Source organism: Ursus arctos, unplaced genomic scaffold (assembly GCF_023065955.2).
Source record: "Ursus arctos isolate Adak ecotype North America unplaced genomic scaffold, UrsArc2.0 scaffold_8, whole genome shotgun sequence".
Taxonomy (NCBI): Eukaryota; Metazoa; Chordata; class Mammalia; order Carnivora; family Ursidae; genus Ursus; species Ursus arctos.
Genome location: NW_026623100.1, coordinates 74,383,780 through 74,399,945, shown reverse-complemented (window position 1 = coordinate 74,399,945; position 16,166 = coordinate 74,383,780). Strand labels below are relative to the sequence as shown.

Here is a 16,166-nt window from a genome sequence, read left to right as displayed (position 1 = left end):
GTCGTATGTAATCACGGTGTAAATCCTTTATTTTTAAAGAACACAGACTCTCATGATCTGCACTAATGAAGGAGAACAGAATGTGAATAATCCAAAGTAAATGATATTTGACTTTGGAAATACACCATATAATTTTTTTTTCCAGAAGATTTACTTTCCTAATTGTGTTTTACTTGAACTAAAATTTAAGTCATTTATATAATCTGGGCTTAGCTGGCAGTCTGGGCAATGAGATGGTGGTTGGGTAAGGAACTACCTACAACTGTCAAAATCTGACTTAGAATTCAAAATCTCCCGTGGATACCCATGGGGGAAAAACTGCGCTTTCTCCACTGTGCCTTACACAGAAAATATTGGTTCTTTAAATACTCATATCCTCTGGTTTCTCTAAACCTTATGAACCAAGTTGGACCACGGTCAGCCTCAGGACTTCTAAGGAATGGTACTATTTCAGAGAGGTTTTCTAATTTCAAGGCCCATCTGCAAATTCATTCCTTCATTCTGTATCTGTGAGAACCTTCTCTGAACCAGACATTGCACTAATAAGAATCAGAGTCTCTGTCCTTTGGGACAAAGACACTAGAACAAGAAAAAGTCTCCAAATAAATAAAAACTACAATGCAAAGGGCTCAAATCAAATTTTGTACAAATGAGAGCAAAGAAGTGAATGTGTTCTAGAACACAATCAAAACTGAAGGACGAGGGGTTAGCTACATATTCTGGACACCAGAACACAAACCAAGAAGAAACTTGTAAGCTTAATCTGCAGAACACTCTGGACGATAGAAGACTTACTTAGTGTGTAGAAATTGCATACTGTACAAACACACACATACACAAAACCCCAGGGCTGACACTTGACTTCTATCTGCCTTATACATTCTTCCATTTGGATACCTGCCTAACAGTCCTTCAGGACCCATATTTTGGAGGGAAAAAAAAATCCAATAGTTTCACATATTAATAATTCTTCCCTGTTAATTTTCTTCTTACATGGTTTCTTATAAAGTGAACTGCAACTGCAATCTCACCTAGGTTTTTTGTCGTTGTTGTTCCCAGCCCCATTTTGTTTTCAGATACTTCCCTTCTTCACGCAAGGAAGCCAATTTTCAAATAAGCGTATGTGAACCCACTCATCAATATTAGCCCTGTCTCCTCAAAGTTCAGGAGCCTTCGCTGCAGGCGTGTGGCTCTGCTCTAGCACCGAAGGACCATACCTCTCAGAGCTGTGGCTGGGGCCGATCTGAGCCCTGCTGGAACATCAGTCCCGTTACTGATTCCCTTCCAGTCAGATCTGGGTTTTTTTAAATCATACAATTGACTTAATCTTTCACCCCGTTTAAGGTGCATTTGTCTGTATCCCAAAACCAAAGCACCCTCAAGAGATGAAAACACTCCAGAGGATGGTCCAATGACTGATACACACCCTGAAGGAAATTCCAAAACAAAAACAACCCACAACAAACTAAAACAAGGAAAAAGAACAGTAACTGATAATTGAAATAAATGCATAGTCCCCAGGAAATATCTTTCAAGGGGAGGATCTTCATTTGAAAACCTAAATTCCAGTAGGTTTATTTTTAAAACAGTTATATTATTTCATAGAAACAACTGACAAGATGATCGCTAGCATTTCTTGAACATATATAATTAAATACAAAACTTAATACAGCAGGAAAGAGAAAATAGCTAATTTTCATAAGCTCAAAGTGTGACAAGAATCACCGTCAGACAGAAGTCTAAAGAATCATCATTGTTACTTTTACCAAGTGACAAATGTTTGCTTTAAGTGAATAATATCCACATAGATTTTATTTCATACATACGAAAGTGTTTATCTTTTTTTTTTCTGTATTTTATGATGCTGTGACATTTTGGGGGTCTTGATAAACCTGGAAGACTGCCCTTCCAGAGCCGGACAATTCCTCAAGATAGAAAACAAGTTGCCTGTGAGCACACCTTTGATAGGTAAACCAACCAATTCAGAGCCAATACTATGAACCACCTTTTCTCACTGGCTTTTACATTCTTCCACCCTAATCACCCCAGGGTAGTGGACAATGAGAGTCAACTCTCTAGCTTGGAGTCTTACAAAATTAATTCAAACCATCTATTTTAGGCTTTCTCAAGTTTACCTACAGTCCCTCCCCTATTCATTCCTATGGAAAGCACAATAAAGGTTTTGCCTCTACCCCTGACTCCGGACTGACCCAAATGCCTCTTCCCCTGCAGCTGTGTGGCCTGCCCTGCCTCCCGTTACTAGGGATGTATGAATATAAACTTCTTCCTTCCTGACAATCATTCCACTTCTTGCTGTCTTGCCCTACCTAAATAAAACCAAAATCCCAGGTACATTTTAGAACAACTAAAACAGCATTTATAAACTATAAAATGAGGCAGAATGATACAGTGAGAAGGAAACCATCTTCAGAAAGAGAAAGTTCTGGGATCAAAACTGAGACCCACCGTTTACTGCATGACTTTGTGTCCCAGAATTCAGAATGTTTTAAGACTTTCAGGAAGTTATACTGTAAGTATATCACATATTATATGATGCCTTCAGCCAGTCTGAGAACACTCAGTAATCAAAGACGTTAATATTTCTGCTATAAAACATTTGAATGCTCATACTAAACAAGATAAAGCAAAGACTTAAATAACCTCATGTCGGCTTAGTTCAGATTTTGATGCCAAACAAGTTACAAGAAGTTCTTTTGGTTTTCAAAGCATTTTGGATTTTAGATCAAAGCCTTAATTTTCCTCACATGTAAACTAGGATTAAATGAAGTAAAGTGCATATCATCTCTTTAGCATATAGAAAGCACCTAGAAAGTTCCTTCCCCCACTCTATAAACTACAGACTTGAGGAAACAAATCATTTTCTTCATTTCTTCATGTAGGACACTTTTTGATTTCCCCCCAAATGACAGATAATAGGTTCTTCCATTAGTGACTGCCATGGTGGTAACAGAGGTGCTTAGTTCCATTTTATATAAATCATAGTTATTAATAAATTAGCTACTGCGTTTAGGCGTGTAGACTAACTGCAGTAGGAAGACGACAGCAGACTTACACAGTCACACCCGATTAGCTGATGTACGTCTTTGACCATCCTCGTTATTACTCAGCTGCTTCTCACGGAGCCCTCAACACTTACTTGAACTAGTTATTCCTCACAACCTCTCTGTGGAAGAAGAGTCATTTTCCTCAATCAACAAAGGGGATTTAGAATCAGAGAAAGTCCTTTTCCATTGGTCCTGGGCCAACACATAAGTAAATCACACAGTCTTGGGAAAAAAATGCTCCCTTGAGAGCTCTCCGTTCTAAGAAACTCAATAATCCTCTCCTTTCCACTTTCTCTCAGGGCTCACCAAAGTACGAGGCACTGCCACGTGGTCCCTCCGCGGCTTCAGGGTCCCATCCCCAGCAGCTCTCTCAAATGACCCTCCTCTGTGTCTGTGTCACCAGACCCTCTTCTCCTCAACTGCTGAACGTGGGAATTCTGTTAGATTATTTCATAACTCTCTGTCAGTCCCACTTCACACGTTCTTCCCAGGAGAACTCAGCCGATACTTCAGTGTACTTCCCCAACTTTTACCTCTAGAGTCCTCACCCATTTCACAAGACCTGCATTACCAACTGCTTGTTGGGACACTGACACTCAAATATTCCACCACATTACTAATTCTTTACCCAGTATAGTTCATATTTCTGACAATGGTGCACTATTCTTCCCACTAGCAAAACATAAAATCCCAGAGTCATCTTGGACTTCACCCTCTTCTCTGTTCCCAACCATCAGCCAACCAAGCAAGCTGACTCATTTCCAAAGACCCCCTTCCTACACTTGCTACTTTCACAGCCACACACTCGAGTTTAAAAGTTGGACTCAACAACCTTCCAACCATACTTGATGCCTTCCGTCTTCCTCCTTCCAATCCATTCTAAAACAGCACCTTCATACTACTTTTCTATTAATTTTAATCAAGCACGAGTGTAATAATGTATCGACAGCTTAAAACACACACACACACACCCCTCTTCAATGGTTTCTCATTTCATAAAGAATGAAAATTAAATTCTGTTTGGAACTTAAGGTCTCTGTAAATATGAGCCAATATTAATTTGTGGTTTTAACTGATATCATCCATATCCTATACACCAGCCAAATAAGTCTGACGCTCAAATGACGTATGTGCAAACTCTCCGCACTGTGTTCATGGCATTGCTTTACAGAACAACAATAATAATTATAAAACGAAAATACCTACCATTTTTAAAATATCTGCTCTGGCCAACCAGACAGCAGAAAAATGCTTTGCATGAATGAGCTCTTAAGTGTCACAAAAACCCCACAAAGGGTCAGACAGTATTACCTTGTTGCTTTTACACAGGCTTGGAAAGCTGACATAAATCACCGAAACTGGGAGAGGAGGCTAATCTGTCAAGATGATGTTATGAACTAAATGTTTGTGCTCCCCCAAAATTTATTTGTTTGAAGCCCTGACCCCCAGTGTGGCTAATGTGGAGACAGGGCCTTTGGGAGGTAATTAGGGTTACACGAGGTCATGCCCCTGGGCACCAAAACCTTCTAGGAAGCACTGAGACTCAAGGGTTCTTACAAAGTTGAAATCAAACCCTAAATACAGGAAGTTTCCTAGTCTTTGAATATGCAAACCATTGAAGCAACATTTGACAAAATTATCAGGGAGAATGTGAAGTAGATGGATCCCTTGGAGTCTCACTGGGATTCACCAGATGTCACACTTGCCACAGATGGAGTCACAGTGATTTTACATTAACGTTAAGGTATGTGAAAAACAAACCAAAAAAAGCCTACTCTACATTTACTTATCAGTGTGTAGGAATTTAATTTGCAATGCTGGTTCTCAAACCTCGAATATAGTGCATTTTCTAAACAAGGTAGACAGCCAAAATCGGATGAAGTCTATGCCTACGCCCCCAAGCACTAATTCTGTGCAAACTCAGTGCCTCTGGAAAACACTCTATGATAAACATAATTCCAGAACTAAATTCACTAGGAAAGCTGCCCATATTATTGATTTGGAAATCATTAGCCATTAAATCATTCATTTAGCTAAATAAATAATGATCAATTTTCTTCAGCTAGCCTCCATAAAAACCTTTTCATCAACTTTATTAAAAAATTCTGGAAAGTCAGATCATGTTGGGAAATTTAATTTGTATTATGACCTACTTGTGAACCAAAGCCAGAAGTCGTATTTTTACTTTTCATTTGGATCATTTAACCTATATCACTCTTCAATTCTGCTGAGTTCCTGACAAATATTGATACTACAAAGTAGCCAAAGATATCTATATATTTCAGATACATTAGCATTATCAAGAGATATCTAATGTGACAGGATTTATGAACCTGCATCATAAATTATAACCCCAAATGTAAATTAAAGGAATATTATTAAAATCACCTCTATATTTTGTTTTTTTTTAAAGATTTTATTTATTTATTCGACAGAGATAGAGACAGCCAGCGAGAGGGGGAACACAAGCAGGGGGAGTGGGAGAGGAAGAAGCAGGCTCATAGCAGAGGAGCCTGATGTGGGGCTCGATCCCATAACGCCGGGATCACACCCTGAGCCGAAGGCAGACGCTTAACCGCTGTGCCACCCAGGCGCCCCCAAATCACCTCTATATTTTAAACAAAAATTCCACTTTTAATATTCACAAGGGTTCTGAAAGCTTTTCCCCACTCAACAAAAACGGAAAAAAATTTTAATGCTTTAATGGACTTGGATTCTTTCCCTTGGTAGTGTATTAAAATCTGAGTGTCAGAAAAGACAATTCGAAGAAACACCAGGACTGAAAGGAAACACCTGCAGTCCCGCTACAATCTCACAGACACATAAAAGAGCACATACGCCCCTGGGACTCAGGATTCAGCTTCACCCGGCGCACAGCCTCCATTCCTGTGCCAGCAACTGTGATGCGCGCGACGCGCTCACTCTCTTCAGCGTGCAGAGACCCTGATTCTGCACCTGCCATACACAAAACCCGAGCAGGCCTATCAACGTGTTAGAGATAGACCGGACACTCAGGGCTTGACCCTCAGGCGGAAGAGCCCAGACACAGACATCAAAGGTACAGATGGCTTTCTCCAGACTGTCAGGTGAGAGGCTCAGAAAGCAAGTGTGTCAGTCTGAAGAATAGACCTGATGGGTGGGGAGATGTTAGCAATGTCCAGTGAAACTTCCAAAGCGTCCGAACCACGGCTTTACAACTGAATTGCTTTAGGAACTCTAAAAAATACAAAACACTCTAGAGGTTCTGAAATACATGGTCTATAGTGGATCCCAGGCTTCAGTACTTCTTAAAAATTCCCTAAGGGGTTCTAATGTGAAACAAGAATGGAGAATGACAGCAGGCAGCCTTGGAAACAAGGGGATATGATAACTGGATCGGCTACAGCACATGAGGACTCCAAGAATGTTAATGCAGGCCGGGGACCGGTCTGTGAAACGGCGCCCAAGAGGGGCCCACCACCACCACTGGTGAGCAACAGGCCAGGGAAAGAACCTACAAGCTGCTGCGCCCATTTTACAGATAACGGGGTAAAGAAAAACTGAGTAATACTCTTCTGCCTGAAACCCCTACAGCTTTCAGTGGAAGGTTCGTTTAAAATTTTTAACTTTGCACGCAAGGCCTCGCATCTCTTTCCCAGCCTCGTGTTGCCTTGTTTCTTCACTGGTTGCCCACAGATACTCCTCTTCCCAGGTAGCAGAATAAATCCCTAGAAAAACTGTGATGTTTGCCACCTTTGCTTCTGTGAATTTTATTCCCTCTTTTCCAAATATGCCCCTTCTCCCTCTCCCAGCCCACCTCCCTCTCGATTCCTACCCACCCCCCTCTTGTTATCTACATTGCCCTTGTTCATCATTCAAAACCCAGGTCAAGTATCACCAGCTCCAGGAAGCCTCTTCAAACACTCTTTCCACTCTGCTGTCCCATGTCCGTAATCCCAGTGCCTCTTGTGTTGGACTGTAACAGCCCTTATCATACACAAATTTGCCTGTCTCCTCACCCCAGCAGTAAGCCCTCTGAAGATAGGACCATGTCTTCTTTAACTTTACATTCCAAGTACGAGGACAGTGCCAAGTACACAAAGATCATTCCTTCAGTGAACAACGAAGGACTGGACGGGGATCCCCTGATCCATCATCAGGTATGTTTCCCCTACTCCAATAGCTCCTGGAAAACACCCATTTGCTTCATGTTTCACGATCATCTGGATGCCTCATCATTTAGTTACCAACGGTAGCAGAGACGGTCGAGTACCTAAAGACCCTACGTAAAGGGGAGGCCTAGTATCCCAGAAATCCTTGCCTCACAAGGGCCTTTAGTTTCTCCAACAAAACAGCTCTGGAAAATAGCAGAAGTCTTCATCAACTGAGAAGTCAGTTTGAGAGGGTCTGCTCCAAGAAGCCACCCATCTCTGGGACCTTTACAATGTGACGCCATTATCTTGCCTTTGTGTGAAGCAGGCCTTTTGTGTAAGAGGTGCTCACACTCACACATCTGTACGCTGCAAGCTAAGTAATAGATACATTGTGTGAATCAACGTTTCCAAACTTCTTGGTTATGATTTCAGTCATTATGCCAATCAGTGGGTGATACGCTTCCACACCCAACCCACTATTTTCTTAAGGTCTTACAGTCTATCCGTGCAAACCGTCTCAATAATCCATCATAGTCTGGTCCATAAGCAAATAATTAAAGATAACTTATCCAGAAGCAGGTTTGAAGAACAAATGGGTGACAGAGGACGCCTCCTATTTCTCTGTTACCTGCAGAACTTTACTGTCAGTATGAAAATGTCATGTGTGGTCAAGTGAAAGGGGAATAAACCATAATTCCATTTTGAGGTGTTTTTCTCTTCAGGACAATTTCTCCTCCTCAGCACAAAGTCCACGTTGCAAAAATGCTATCTTCAACAGGCTGACAAGTTTTGAATAGCAAATACCAAACTAAACAACAACATGGGCATGTTTCTGTTTGTTGCTATTACTCCTTTTACTGATTCAGGGTCTAGCACTGCGCCTTGCAGAGACGGCTAAAACTCACTGCCATAATCAGACAAAGCTGAATCTGAATTAAGTTCAACCAACCACTGGCTTTGTAATGAAAACAGCAACAACCACCACAATGATGTCATGTCTCTGAGACATGGTTCTTTGTTTCTAAAATATGGCTGAGGGTAAATACCCGGTGGTCTGTTATTAAGTAAGTTACTGTACTAACAGCAGTTGACATAGGGCTTCTCTCACTGTAGACAAAGTAAACGTTGGCTACAAATAAATGTCTATGGAATTGAAAAAAAATACTTAAGAGATAATTAAAAAAAGAAAAGAAGTAATAAAGAATAACTAAAAGGGTGAACAGCAATGCAACTATGCTCTTCAACTATATTCAGCATTATCTGTAAGGTGTGCCATGAATTTAATAATAGCTTTTTGGAGAAGAAAAAATAATGTACTCATCAACTGTGAGAGACCCTGATTTCAGAAATAAAGGTAAAAAACCATGCATCTCAGAACTGAAGGAAAATTGTATACTTAGTAAAAACCTCTGGTATTCAAGAGGCCTGCACAGTGGACAGAAAAATGTATTTGCTTCCACTCTTCCCAACTATATATAAATACCGATTGAAAGAAGGATTATCGTGGGAAACAAACTGAGGGCTTCAGAGGGGAGGGGGGTGGGGGACTGGGATAGAATGGTGATGGGTAGTAAGGAGGGCACGTATTGCATGGTGCACTGGGTGTTATACGCAACTAATGAATCATCGAACTTTACATCAAAAGCTAGGGATGTACTGTATGGTGACTAACAGACATAAAAAATATTATTTAAAAAAAGAAAGAAAGATGGATTATCCAAAAATGAGTGATAGGATCAGGTTTCTGAGAAAATGGAAATTCTATTCCCCATATACATTTTCCCCAAATTTTATTCCACACAGCAATGTGCTCAATTAAGACATCATCCAGGTTTACTGGCAGTGACAGATAGTCAGAAATATCTAAGAGGAAGGTGTGAATAAGAGTACAAAGGAGGCTGTTTTGCCTGCCTTCCTCTTTTCTCCTTATTGATGCCTGGAATATAGAGAGATAGCTGGAGCTCCAGCAGCCTTTAAATCATGAGGTATTCACTGATGACAGAGCAGAGAGAGAGGGAACTGAATAAAAACAGTCAAGGAAATTATGCTGGAACCTTAAAAAGAAGTAAGGAGACTAAGGAGAAAAAAATGTACAAATGGAAAGGTGTCTTTGGTGAACTAACATACATTTAATTCTTTCCAAAAAATTCTACACGGAAAGACATGTGGCCGTGCAGAAAATCCTTAATATGAAATATACATCTACATTCTGTGAAGTGAATACTTAAGAGTTCTTAATTAACACATAAAAACAGAAATACCTATAAGAATCACTTCAATTACATCATACTTATCCTTTTAAATCCTCAATATTAGTAAGTATCCAGAAAACAGAAGGTACTCAAATAACTGTTTTAAATAAATGCATGATGGTGTCAAGTTAAGCTATTCAGAATTATGAAAATTTATTACTGTTTTTCCCCACTCCCATTCACCCGTAGTTTTTCATTTATGGTTCCCCTAACAGGAGTTACACACTGTCAGGGAACTAGAACCTTCTTTCATACCTTCTGTTGTTGGAAATACCTCTTCCCCTTCAGTTTTAGTCTCGGCCAGTTTTCCAGTTCTTAGCAATACCTCTGCAAAGCTTTCCACTGGAACGTGCAGGTGGGGGTCATAGGTCACTGCAGACTAGACAGAAGCAGTTACAGCCGTTTAGTAGGTGCCTTTTTTCTTTGAAGATATTTATAGAACAGAATCATAGGATTTTATACCTTTTGATTCAAATTATAACTTCTCACTTACTAAAGCATATTATTTTATGTACAACTTGAAATAGATTTTAATTTCATAACATGTTATAATATATACAAGTCACATAAAACCAGGTCGCCTAGATGGCTCGGTCAGTTAAGCATCCGACTCTTGATTTCAGCTCAGGTCATGATCTCCAGGTTGTGAGATCTAGCCCAGCATCAGGCTCTGCACTCAGCAGGGACTCTTGCTTGAGATTCTCTCTCTCCCGCTCCCCCTTCCCCCACTCGGTCCCTCTCTCTAAAATAAATAAATAAAATAAATCTTTAAAAATATATATATTTTTTAAAAAAGTAACATAAAACCAGTGAATAACATGAGTAAGAACAAAGCTAAAGAAGTACATTTTCAGGAACATTTTAACTTTTGTTTATACTAAAATGTCCAAAACAGCAGGACAGTTGAATCTGTGTTCTTAGGCGTACTGTCCTTACCTCTGTGACAAAGGGATCAGAGAGGACAGATTCATAGAAAGGATGACAGCCTTGTTTTTCTAGATCTTCATTGGCTATGGCTCCAATTTGATAAGCACCACCAAATTCTTGCCCCTAAATAGAAGAAAGTGAAGAACAGTGGATAAAAGGAAAGAGTGCTGGGGACAGATGGGGAGAGGAGAGGAAAGGGTTATTTCAGGAGAAATGGATCCACGTGCACTGTGGGATCTACAGAGTGTGTGTCAGCATGACACAGATGCCCAGCAGAGCGGGTAAGAATGGCACCCACATTCTAAAAGCAGCACTTCAACCTCAGCCGGCAGTGCCTTCTGATTTTCCTGGTCACTCTGACATCAATGCGTCAAAAACAAAGAAGCAATCAATGTTAAGCGCATGGCAAGTTTTCTATCCTACAGTCAGAGTAACCTTCCTAAAACATCATTTTGTACACATTGCTCCCCTGCTCAACACACCTTTAGTAGCTCTGAACAAGACCAACAGGCCACAATATCAAGTCTAAACTATGCAAAATAACATTTAAAGTTCTTCAACGTCAATCAACATTAAAGGCTAATTCTTCACTCCAACCAAGATCTACTTCATGCGTCCTACCAGCTTCTATGCCTTTCTTCCACTACGAGGGGCCTGTCTATGCGGACAGCCTTGGCAGACCCCACCCTGCTTCCAGGCTCACTTGGGACCTCACCTGCTGAAACCCTACCAGCTGGAGGCAAGATGGAAGTGCACCCCTTGCCTCATCCCTGCCACCCCACAACTGCCTTCAAGACCTGTCAGCGGCTGTCCTCATTGGCAAGTGCTTTCAGATCCCTAGTAGTTCATCGTCTTCGGGTTGACCTTCTTCAGATCGTAAAACTCCCCACTGGAAGAGCCAAGTAAATCACAGTCACCCATTCCTCCGAGTTTACAGAGCCCTCACTTGATGCCAACCACAGCCTCGGGAAACCGTGAAGGCACTGCTGCAAACGATGACAAGAACGACAACTGACACTTAACAAAAACGATCTGGCATCAGGCACGGCGTTACACACTTCATCTGAGGCACATACCCTCAAAAAGTCCAAGACACAAGTCAGGAAACTAGCCATAATCATACCCAATGTGATACAATGAGAAGAGACATGCAGACGTATCCCCAAGTCAAACACACACCATCTCAGTCTGCGGTATCGACAGTTACCCAACCATCTCAGCTAACATCACCCTTGCTTCCCCTCTTTCCTGCATGTCCGACATCCAGACCATCTGCAGGGACCTGGCGAAATACATCTCCCACTTCCTTCACAGCTGCCCTGGTCCACCCCGCCACCACCTCCCCCCTGGAGCACCAGACCAGAGACTTCTTCGCCCCTGCTGTAACTCACACTGCCAGCTCTCCACACAACACTGAGAAGATCTTAGGAAAAGTGAAGCTGGATCACACAACCGCATCGTCTGCATTCTCCAATGGCGTTCCGTCTACTCAGGATAAAACCTGTGGTCCTCATCACAGTCTATACAAGGCTTCAGATGTTGGCCTCTTCACCACCTCCTTGATCTCATCTCCTATCATTCTTCCCGCTGTTTGCTCTGTTCATACTACAGAAGCCTCCCTTCTGTTCTACAAAGAGGTCAAGCACCTTCCTTCAAACAGGGCTCTGTACTTGTTCTGCTCGAGTGACTCCTGAGCTACCTACCTTCCGATCTAAGTCAGACCTTCACCCCCCAATATCAATCACTCTCCCCTTACCTTGAAGTTATCCTCATAGTCCTCACGACCACCCACTGTTACATTATTACACAAATATTTCATCGGTGGGTTTGTCTCCCCCACTGAAATACAGGCTCCGCACGTGAAGGGTTGCCCAGCTCTGCTCCCAATCACTAGTACAGGCTTTGGCACTCAGAAAACGCCTGAGGAGTATTTGAAGCATGAATGAAATGAACGATACACCCACTGAGTGTTTGGGGTGAACTTATAAACAAGCATGTTCCTTTTTCCTCTATGCTTTCCAATGAGACCAAGGACTGCAGTGTGAGAGAGCAGGGAAAACAGCAGGGGAACAACAGGTTCACTGGTCACAGAAAGCACATGCAATCGTTCTACCACTTGTCCCGACCTCTATTTCCAGAATGGGTAAAGGAATCTGTTATGTTGTTCTCTTTACCCAAAGCACCTACTAAAAACTGAATGTTTGTGTCATCTGCTAAAATTCACATGTTGAAATTCTAAGCCTCCAAAACATGATGGTATTAAGAGGTGGGGCCTTTGGGTATATATACACGATGGAATATTACTCTGCCATAAAAAAGAACGAGATCTTGTCATTTGCAACAACACGAATGGATTTAGATGGTATTACACTAAGGGAAATAAGTCAAAGACAGACAAATATATGATTTCACTTATATGTAGAATCTAAAAAACAAATGAGCAAACAAAAAAGCATAAGCAGACCCACAAATAAGAGAACTGATGACTGCCAGAGGGAAGGGGGTGGAGAATAAGCAAAGTGAGTGAAGAGGAGTGGGAGGTACAGGCTTTCAACTATGGAATGAGTAAGTCATGGGTATGACGGTATGGGGAACACAGTCAAGGGTACTGTAATAGTGTTATATAATGACAGATGGTAGCTACACTTGTGGTGAGTACGGCATAATGTATAGAGCTGTGAAATCATTATGTTGTGCACTTGCAATTAATGTAACATTTCATGTCAACTACACTTCAATTAAAAGTAAATAAATACATTTTAAAAAAATAAGAGTTGGGGGCCTTTGGGAGGTGATCGGGTCATGAGGTTGGAGCCCTAGGGAATGGGACTAGCCCCCTAAGCAAGAGACTGCAGAGCTCCCTCGCCCCTCCCACCATGTGAGAACATAGCAAGCAGACCCCACAAGACACTAAACCTACCAGAGCTTCGATCTCGGACTTCCCAGCCTCTAGAACCCTGAGGTTATTTAAGCCCCACAGTATGTGGTATTATTGTTCTAACCCAATAACCTTAGCCCCAATAACCTTAGCCCCCACACCAGCTTCCAGTGCTTTTCCTGGACTACTGGCCCATAGAAATACAGCAAAAACAAGTGATCACCGATGAAATCATTTTCCTTTTCATCCCACTAAATTTTCATTCTGACATCAAATCAAACCACACCTCACTGATACAGATCAATGTCTTTTGCAAGCACCCTGTGGGGGCAGGTTACATTCTATAAGATAAACGACTCTTCCCCTATCTGATGGGAGGCCTCGATTTCTTATGAGATTATTTAATAATCTAGAGAAGATAAAGCTGTTCACAACATGGAAACAACTGAGACGCAGTGCTAATGCGTTGACAGAAGCCACACCACAGATTTTAAAAAGACAGAGGCGTTGCTTACGTGAAGCGGCCGGAGGTATGCCAAGGACTTCTTCCACCACTGCCCGTCACTGACGGCCTGCAGCATGGCCTTGGTGGTGGTCGTGGTGCTGGACAGGACCTTCATGGTGGCAGCGGTGCTCCAGTGCAAGAGGTCGGAGTTGCTGCCAGGAACACTGACTTCGCCCTAGTTAAAACAGAAAACGGCAAGAGCAGAAAACGCACATTGTCAGAAGAACAGAGAGTGATAATGAGATGACTCGCACTTCTCAGACATGAAGACAAATTTAAAAATCCATCGCTGCCAGCAACAAAAAAAAAATGTGAAACAAAGCATTACTGGCATATTGTACCTTCTTGGATCATTTACAGAAGAAATTTGGTAAAGGAAAAACCATCATCGTGCATTAGTCAAATAATCCCCTTCAGAGACATTTATGAAGCAAATAATGGGTTCTTTTTTACCGATCTAATATCCTGCCAATGAGAAATTCATGTTTATTTCTTAGACATTTGAAAATATTTATTATTTAGGTTAAAGATGAAATAAATGATTCATTTCAACAATGCTACTGTGAGCCAGACAAAGGCAGAGGGTTGGGAGGACCCATCTATAAATGCTGAAAGGTATTTTGTTTTTCATCTAAACAAGTGGATGATTAATAGTGTTTAAAAGGTTTATAACATGGGGGCGCCTGGGTGGCACAGCGGTTAAGCGTCTGCCTTCAGCTCAGGGTGTGATCCCGGCGTTATGGGATCGAGCCCCACATCAGGCTCCTCCGCTATGAGCCTGCTTCTTCCTCTCCCACTCCCCTGCTTGTGTTCCCTCTCTCGCTGGCTGTTTCTATCTCTGTCAAATAAATAAATAAAATCTTTAAAAAAAATAAATAAATAAAAGGTTTATAACATGAAACCTCCTGCCAATCTTGAAGCAATCAGCTTAAATTCTGACTCTCCATTTACTCGACTGAGAGATTCCATGTGGAGAAAAATGCTAATGCATTAACATTATTTTAAATAGAAACGACAACAACCACATCTGCTTTTGATAAAAAAAAACACTACTTGTTCTGCAAAAACAAACTTCTTGGTTTAGTGTTTATCTACCTCCACTTATTTTTTTCTTAAGTTTCCCATTTAAATGAAAGTGAAGGTAAGGCCTACTCCCTCTATTTCAATAGCCTTCCTGATACTGATAGGGGAGCTTAGTTTGGCTATTTAGGTCCACATCACATCACTTATTCATGCATTATAAAAGTAATAAAAAACATAAATTATGTAATCGTTCAGTAATTGCCAGGACATCACATATCAAAAATACTCAAGATACAAATGCACTGTTGTAGACCAACCTGACAGCTGCCCTACATGGTAAATAGAATTATGGGCCCCCAAAGATGTCCATGTCCTGGAACCTGGGAATATACTGCATTGCATGGCAAAGGGACTTTGCAAATATGATTAAGGACACACACTTTGAAATGAAGAGATTATCTAAATTATTGGAGTGGGACTAACCTAGTCACACAAGCTTATAAACAGAGAACCTTTCCCAGCTGGGATCAGAGAGAGGGTGTCTGGGACATGCCATGGGGCACAGGCAAGAAAGACCTGAGGCACGAGGGGACTCAACCCATCATCACTGGCTCTGAAGACAGAGGAAGAGGCCACAAGCCACAGGAAGTGAGTGGCATCTAGAAGCTGAGAACAGTCCCCAAGTGACAACCAGCAAGGCAATGGGGACCTCAGTCCTATAACCACAAGGAATTGAATTCTGTCAACAACATGAATGAGCATGGGAACAGATCCTCCTTTAGAAGCTCCGGAAAACAGCAGGGCACTGTCGGCACCATGACTTTGGCCATGTGTGACTAAGGAGAGACCCACCCAAGTCTGCCAGATTTCTATCCCATGGGAATGAAAAGATAATCAATTTGCACTGTTTTTAAGTAGCCAGATTTGTGGTAATATGTTATAGCAGCAAAAGAAAACAAATAACATCATGTTAGGATACTTAGCTTCTAGAAAACCATTGTGAACTTTACTCTTACTTGCAAAAGTAAATGAATTTAAGCTATACTAACTAATACTTATAATCTGTCCAGTTTTTAAGGTTTCTCGTAAGATTTTCTAAACTATGCTTTTAACACGAAAAAAAAAATTGTGTCCCAACACTAGAAAAAATGACAATTATGTGACATAGTAATGGTGTTAGCTAAGCTACAATGGTAACCATATTACAAAAGAAATGTATCAAATCAGGGGCCCCTGGGTGGCTCAGTGGGTTGAGCATCCCACTCTTTTTTTTTTTTTTTTTTTAAAGATTTTATTTATTTATGTGACAGAGAGACAGCCAGCAAGAGAGGGAACACAGCAGGGGGAGTGGGAGAGGAAGAAGCAGGCTCATAGCGAAGAAGC

The 16,166-nt window shown here is 41.3% G+C and overlaps 1 protein-coding gene across 2 annotated transcripts in view; it reads right to left on the bottom strand.

Annotated features, from left to right (window-relative positions):
* The window catches only part of NBAS (NBAS subunit of NRZ tethering complex), a 341,603-nt gene that overhangs the window by 117,652 nt on the left and 207,785 nt on the right, over nucleotides 1-16,166 (bottom strand). For both annotated transcript variants that reach the window (XM_044390391.3, XM_026519115.4), the window contains 3 exons: nucleotides 13,771-13,935; nucleotides 10,387-10,500; nucleotides 9,706-9,829 (listed from right to left, as the gene is read on the bottom strand). In XM_044390391.3, the coding sequence (XP_044246326.3) occupies nucleotides 9,706-9,829; nucleotides 10,387-10,500; nucleotides 13,771-13,935 (403 nt within the window). The remainder of the gene's footprint in view (nucleotides 1-9,705; nucleotides 9,830-10,386; nucleotides 10,501-13,770; nucleotides 13,936-16,166) is intronic.